This window comes from Rhagoletis pomonella, unplaced genomic scaffold (genome assembly GCF_013731165.1).
Source record: "Rhagoletis pomonella isolate Grant_MI unplaced genomic scaffold, Rhpom_1.0 Rhpom_scaffold_00001, whole genome shotgun sequence".
Classification (NCBI taxonomy): Eukaryota; Metazoa; Arthropoda; class Insecta; order Diptera; family Tephritidae; genus Rhagoletis; species Rhagoletis pomonella.
Window position 1 is genome coordinate 96,316,317 of NW_023458555.1, and position 7,669 is coordinate 96,323,985.

Consider the following 7,669-nt stretch of genomic DNA (forward strand, 5'->3'; position numbering starts at 1 on the left):
AAAATCGGAAAATTAAAAAAATTAAAAATGCAGTTATTTTTTCTTTAGCGTTTTACATATAATACATTTTTTTCACTTAAATCGGTCACTATGAGCATTTAAGGGTTAAAAGAAACATTTATTTTATATAATAAGCTATATCCCTGGTACTACATGCCTGTTACTGTGCACAAAGTTTTAGTTCACGGTATTAATTACATCAAGTATTCAAATATACACTCTAAAAAGTGCATGTAAAACTACTACTGAAAAGTGTTTATTTTTCAACCAGAATCTGTTCAAGTATACGCACAAGATGTGCAAGATTTGATTTTGAACATGAGTTGTTTAAAATATACACATGAAATGTTTAAAATTACAAACATTTTGAAGGTAAAAATATATTTTTTACAAATAATAAATACTAAGTGCCAGGGGCGCACGCAGGAATATATTTTTGGGGGGAAATGGTTTATACTTCTAAATATATATCATCAGCAAATACTGAAAATTCGCTCTTTAAAATACATTTATGAAAGTTTTATTTACAGTATGAAATAAATAAATAAACTTTTTAAAGTATCATCAATTGCATTTTATTTACATAAAATTTATAAAGAACTCAGACATTTTTAACCGGCTTCAAAAAATGGGAGGTTATTAATTCTTCGGAGTATTTTTACTTCTTTTATTTATTCCACCGCATAACTTTGCACCGCGTGAACCGATTCCAATAATTATTTTTTTTTACCGGAAAGATGGTACCTTAAGGGTCGTCTCGTAATTTCGTTTAGATCCGATCATTAAATCATGAAAAAATGAACGGTTAAAGATGCACTCAACTTTCAAAAGTAATACAAAATTTTACAAAAGAATTTTAATATAAATAAATTAAATAATTTCACGAAATTTTTACACTTTTTTATTAATTTTCGTCGATTTCTGGTTTCTCATTTTTTAATAATTCGAATAACGAAAATTTAACTGAACTTGTATTTTTATCTTGTAGCTCATTTTGGTGAAATGAATTCGAAGTTAGCAAATTAAATCTTCGAATGCTTATTAAGTACATATCAGTGGTAAACTTTTTTAGGCTGTAAAGTGTAAAAAGCAACAGTAAGTGAGTATGCATTGCATATTTTTAGGACAATGTTTTCATTCGCAGTTAAACTTTGAAGAGCTCTCAAGAAAAAAAAATTCTTACAAAATGACGCACAAGAAATGGTAAAGAAATTTTTTTCTTTCACAATTTCTTATATCATAATAAATTTAGCGCCAAAACCCACCCCTTGTGTGCGCTACGTGACAAATTTGATATGTAAAAGTAAACAGACATTGTTTAATTTTGCACACACTAGGAGAGGAAACTGGTTACCTCTCTTTATATGCGTAAATTTAAACGAAAATTTTTTTGAAGAAATTTTAAACATTTTATGTGTAAACTGTGAAAATGTGAACAATAAATGTTTAAAACTCAAAAAACAAAATGGAAATTTGTTCTACGCCACACATATGATAAGTAAAAGCAAGCAAGCAGTGTTTAAATTTGCATTCATTAAGAGAGGAAACTGGTTACCTATCTTAATATGCGCAAATTTAAACAAAAATTTTTTAGAGTGTACCAATTGGAATGTTATCGGAGGAGGCCATAGAGTCCTGTCACAAAGTAATTCGAAATAATAGACTGAGGCATACAAGAAAGACGAGTAGAGTTGACTCCAATAGGGATCTAATACATTACCTAATTCTGCAGTCAGAGCCAGATATTTCGATGAACAGTAAAAAAAAAATGTTTAATGAAATAAAAGATTTTGTTTTTGTGGAAGATGAAAGCATCATATCTGAGGATGATTTCTGCGATAACATTGAAGATATTGGCGATGATAATAGTAAATAAGAAATATTCTTTGCTTGTCTAAAACTAAAAATAAAGTTTATGTTTAAGCTAATTACATGAAATTATTCGAATTTTTTACTTCAGGATATATGGGAGGTGGGCGTGTCCTTTGAGATAATTCCATATAATTAAACACAGTTATCAGTTATATATCAGAGATAAATCGAGCCAAATTTGGTTCAATTCCAACAACAATTTTGGAAAATATAAGTTTTTTTCATTTCAGGATATATGGGAGGTGGGCGTGTCCTTGGGCTGATTTTCTCAAAACTTAGTTTTTTTCTTAGTCTACTTACGTTAAGTATCTGTACCAATTTTCATTTACCTACTATAACTCCTTCTATTTTTGGCCAACGCTTATATGAAGTCGCGACACTGTGCGCCGTCAAGTTTAAATAGCGGAAAATCATCTGAACTTGATAGCAGTAGGTTGAATAAGGAAAATTAATTAGCGACACGAGTTTACGGGGTGTGCATAGTACAATGGCTAACGCTTCTGACTTTACACATCGATGACGCGGGTTTGATCCCTGCTGAAGTCTAGAAAAAATAAGTCTGATGAGGAGATGAGGTGATCTCCGAAATAGCTGCTATAACTTCTGCCGCTTAGACTTTGTTGCTTTTTCAATTTTTCCTAATAAACAATCGTGGTACAAAGCTCAATGAACATATTAGCAATTAAAATTCAATGTTAATAAGCCACAACAACATTGACAAATACATATGTAGTTCAGGAACAGCCTGCCTGAAACTATACAAAAAAGCAAATGCATGTTTAGAAATGACAGAAAAAACCCCGCTGTCAAGTTTAAATAGGGGCAAATCAGCTGCACTTGATAGCAGTAGGTTGAATATGGAAAATGAATTAGCAACACGAGTTTACGGGGTGTGCACAGCTCATTGGTTAACGCTTCTCAGTTTGCACATCGATGACGCGGGTTCGATCCCTGCTGCAGTCTAGAAAAAAGAAGTCTGATGAGGAGATGTGGTGATCTCAGAAATAGCTGCTATAACTTCTACCGCTTAGATTTTGTTGCTTTTTCCAATTTTCTTAATATAATAATCGTGGTACAAAGCTCAATAAAAATATTAAAAAGAAAATGATTTCACCTTATTACGTTTATACCATGGCTATCTATTAGCTTTGTTTTGAATGCGTCACCATGCGGTATCACAAATAGTTTTGAGAAAAAAAAACTTATTCATTCCGGTATAATTAGTTGGTATTTTAAACGGGATTCTTTTATCCAAAAGTATTCATTTGTACAAAATGCCCAATCGGGGAAAATGTAACATGCAAAAAATAAATAGCCAAATGAACCACCAGTGGCAACTGTGGAAGTGATCAGCTGTTTCGAAGGTTGCAAGTTTTTGCGTTCTCGTACTTCGTGGATATTTTGTCTCTTTGTCTTCTTCTTCTTATTTGGCGCCTTAACCGCCAAGACGATTTTGGCCAACTTCAACAAAGCACGCAAGTCGTTTCTTTTCTGTGCCAACTGACGCCAATTGGAAATGCTTAGTGAATCCCAGTCCTCCTCCACCTGATCTTTCCAACGCAGAAGAGGCCTTCTTCTTCCTCTGTTACCACCAGCGGGATTCGAGTTGAATACTTTCAGAGCTGGAGCATCGGAGTCAATTCGAACGATATGGCCAAGCTAGCGGAGCCGCTTTATTTTAATTCGCTGAACTATGTCCATGTCATTGTAAAGCTAATGCAGCTCATCGTTCCATCGTCTGCGGTACTCACCTCCACCAACGCGTAACGGACCGTAAATCTGCCGCAACATCTTTCATTCGAATATTCCAGAAGCCGCCTCATCGGATGTTGTCATTTTCCCTGCTTCTGCGCGGTAGAGACTTATAGAGTGTAGTTTTCTGACGTCGAGAGAAGACTTTGCTAGTCAATTGCCTACTCAGTCCCATGCAGCACTTGTTGGCAAGAGCAATTCTGCGTTGGATTTCCATACTGATATTATTATCGGTCTTTATGCTGGATCACAAGTAAATGAAATTCTCTACTTTATCGAAATTATAACTGCAACAGTGACATGGGTGCCAAGGCGGGAATGACTGACTGTTTGTTTGATGACAGGAGATACTCCGTCTTGTCGTCGTTTACCAACAAACCCATTCGCTTTGCTTCCTTATCCACGCTGAACAGACTTCGCGGTATTTGTTATTGATGATATCGATGTCATCGGCAAAAGCCAGCAATTGCACGCTCTTGTAGTAAATTGTTCCTGAGCGGTTCAGTTCTGCGGCTTTTTATTTTCTCCAACATCAGATTTAAGAAGTCACATGAAAAGGATACGCCCCTTCTGAGACCCTGTTTGGCGGGGAACGTCTCAGAAAGGTATTTTCCAATTCTGACGGAGCTGGTGGTATTGCTCAACGTCATTTTACACAGCTGTATCAGTTTGGCGGGGATGCCAAATTCATACATAACTCCGTATAGGGAACTCCTCTTAGCGCTATCGAAAGCGGCTTTAAAGTCGACAAACAGGTGGTGAGTGTCGATCCTTTTCTCGCGGGCCTTTTCCAAGATTTGGCGAATTGTGAATACCTGGTCTATGCTGGATTTTCCAGGCCTAAAGCCACTCTGATAAGGCCCAATCAGTTCATTCACGTTGGGCTTCAGTCTTTCACACAATACGCTCGATAAAACCTTGTAACCTATGCTTAAAAGGCTGATCCCGCGGTAGTTGGCGCCAATGGCGGGGTCGCCTTTCTTTCGGGTTGGGCATAGCACACTTAAATAAAGCTTGAATAGCTCAGCTGGCAGGCTGTCAGCTCCAGCAGCATTTTTGTTTTTCAACCGTGTTATTGCTGTTCGTACCTCGTCATAGGCAGGTGGAGGAACATCGACTCCGTCATCATCGACTGCGGGCTCGGTTTCTTCTTCTCCATAACTTTCCGTACTGCTACCATACAGTAAGGTGGACAAGTGTTCCCTCCATAATTTAAGTACGTTCTGAATATCGGTAACCAGGTCGACATTGTTGTTCATACATGAGTACACCCTGGCCTTGAAACCTACGGGAATTCTCCCTGTAGGCTAGGATTTCAAGCTCTTCGCAATCACGTATTTCAGCCTCTCTCTTCTTATTGCGGCAAATACTTCGCGCTTCCGTCTACAGATACCTATAGCGGTCTCATATGGCTCGCGTTTCACCCGATTACAGCGTGGCCTTGCAGGGTCATCTTTTTTCTCTGCAGCTCCCTGACAGCCCTCATCGCACCAGTTCTTTCGGGCTCGCTATAATCCGACTACTCCTTCGGCGGCGGTACTTAATGAGCGGGAAATATGGTTCCACTGCTCGCATATCTCGGTTAGTTGATGAGTGCTCTCTGAGAGTATGTGTGAGTGTTGAGTAGCGAATGCGTTTGCTGTCGGTTGTGTATGCAGGTTTTCAACGTTAAGCTTTCCTTGCATATTTGGGCCCACATTATGTGCTGCACAGAGGCGGGTGCGTATCTTGGCTACAACAGAATAGTGGTCCGAGTCGGTGTTTGAGCCTCGGAGTGTACGTATGTCTAAAACACTGGCAGCATGCCTTCCGTCTATCACAACATGGCCGATTTAGTTTCTCGTTTTTCGATCCGGAGACAGCCACGTAGCTTGATTAATCTTTTTATGCTTGAACCTATTACCGCATACTATCATGTTTTGGGCCCCGGCGAAGTCGATCAGCCTCAGTCCGTTGTCTGTCGTTTCGTCGTGGAGGCTGAATTTTCCTAGGGTGGTTTCAAAAATCCTTTCCTTGCCTTCCCTGGCATTGAAATCGCCAAGCACGATTTTGCTATCGTTGCGGAGAAGCGCTCATACGGGTGCTCCAAGCACTCATAGAAGAGATTCGTGGATACCTTATGCTTCTCTTCCGTCGGGGCATGGACGCAGATGAGCGATATATTGGAGAATCTCGCTTTGATGCGGATTATGGCTAGGCGCTCGTCCACCAGGGTGAACGACACTACTCGGGGACAGATTCTCTCTCCCACCACAAATCCAACACCGAATTTGCGCTCCTTTACATGGCAGATGTAAATAGTAGACGTGGCAAGGCCCCAGGCATTGCTTGCCTTGGCCCGTCCAACACATTTCTTGCATGGCGGTGATGTCAGCTTTTGTTCTTAGGAGGATATCAACCAGCCGGGCAGAGGCACGTTCCTCATTAAGGGTCCGGACATTCCAGGTGCATGCCCTCAAATCGAAGTACCTTAAACGTTTGCCGTGGTCGCCATCATAAGGGAACTCTCATCCGAAGCATTGCTTCGCTTCTTCACTGAAAGGGGTTTTTACGCGGTGGGTCCCAAACCCAACGCACAACCCATTGCTGGGTCGGGGGTCATTTCGTATCCAAATAAACATATATCTAGTGAGCCGCTTTGTCCAAAACAGACACCCGCTATCAGCCACGCATACTGGTGAACAGACGCTGCAGACTTCAGTGAGCCCTTAAACCGAATAAGTCGGAGTGGCCCCACCGAAGCTCCCTCTCTTTCTTTCGTGACCCAAGGCTCCACTCGGATTGGCTATCGCATCTCGTAGATGGGTTGCTCACGTTGCCAGAGTGCGCGAACGAGGACGCAAGGACCGGGATTAAGTATAGCCGTGCAAAAGTCTCTTTAAGAATTTTTCTGCTAGATAATTTTGTCCGTTCAACACGAGTACATACATATTTTATTCGGTCACAGGAATATGCTTTATGCTGGCTAAGGCATCGTCTTTATTTCTAAATATGAAATCAAATATTGAAATATTACGTGCGTCTGGATTATTTCCCACTGCGCTAAGAAACAAGTCGCGAAAAGTAATCCAGTTCTCGTACTTTCCGTTGAATTGCATTACAACAATAATAGATTGGCGCTTACAGAATATATTTTATTTTTGGCCGAGCTTCTCCTCCGATTTGTGGTATGCGCCTTGATGTTGTCACATAAGGGAGAAGGACCTACGCCGACTCGGAACGGTGATTGGTTGTTTATGAGAAGCTGTTTTTCATGGCAGGATTACACTAGTAGGTTTACCATTGGGTGCCGGGCGGTGACCGCCATTAGAAAAAAACCGTTTCTTTTATTATGCTAGTCGGAACCTGGGCTTGAACCCCATCCCTGCAGAATAGTAGCGCGCACCACTAACCACCACACCACAGCGGTCGCCGTTGAACTTGGATAACTTTCTTTAACTGAAAATTTTGCTCACTACAGGTAGCGGCAAATTTGTGAATTTAGATGAATGGCTTGAAGAAGTTGTCATGTTAGCAATTTGAGAATGCAAGAGTGCATCTGTTTGAAAATGACCAAAACACCTACAACATACTCCCCCTCTCCTCTAACATTTACTTAGTAAAATCCTTTAATTAGCAACCATACACCGCTAGTAGTAAAGCCAGATCTAAGCCGTTAGTGGTAATTAGAACAGTATGTATATTTAAGTTTATGAATAATGGTAGAACATTGGTATATACCTGTGCTTGCGTAAATAACACTCTTCTTTTTCTGCGTTGTGTCAATGGAAATTGTAACGGTTTTGAATCCGATACACTACAAGTAGCAAGGCCTCCCATATTTCCCATATGTCCCATCGAGCTAGAGGCTGATCCACCCATTAATCTCGTTACTGTAAAAAATATATATGCACATTACTAAACAACATAAAAAAGAGAGATCATATAATAGTTTAGTTAGATACTGATGTAACAGATTTTTGGTTTCAGAATAAGTGATATTCCGTGAATGTACATAAAGTAACTCGGTAATTCTCTAGTTGAAGGTACATTTTGCAAAAGAAAA

The 7,669-nt window shown here is 39.6% G+C and overlaps 1 protein-coding gene across 8 annotated transcripts in view; it reads right to left on the reverse strand.

Moving 5' to 3' along the window:
- Positions 1-7,669, reverse strand: part of LOC118749016 (thyroid transcription factor 1) — an 897,134-nt gene that overhangs the window by 350,032 nt on the left and 539,433 nt on the right. For all 8 annotated transcript variants that reach the window (XM_036483837.1, XM_036483847.1, XM_036483844.1 and 5 more), the window contains one exon: positions 7,345-7,496. In XM_036483837.1, the coding sequence (XP_036339730.1) occupies positions 7,345-7,496 (152 nt within the window). The remainder of the gene's footprint in view (positions 1-7,344; positions 7,497-7,669) is intronic.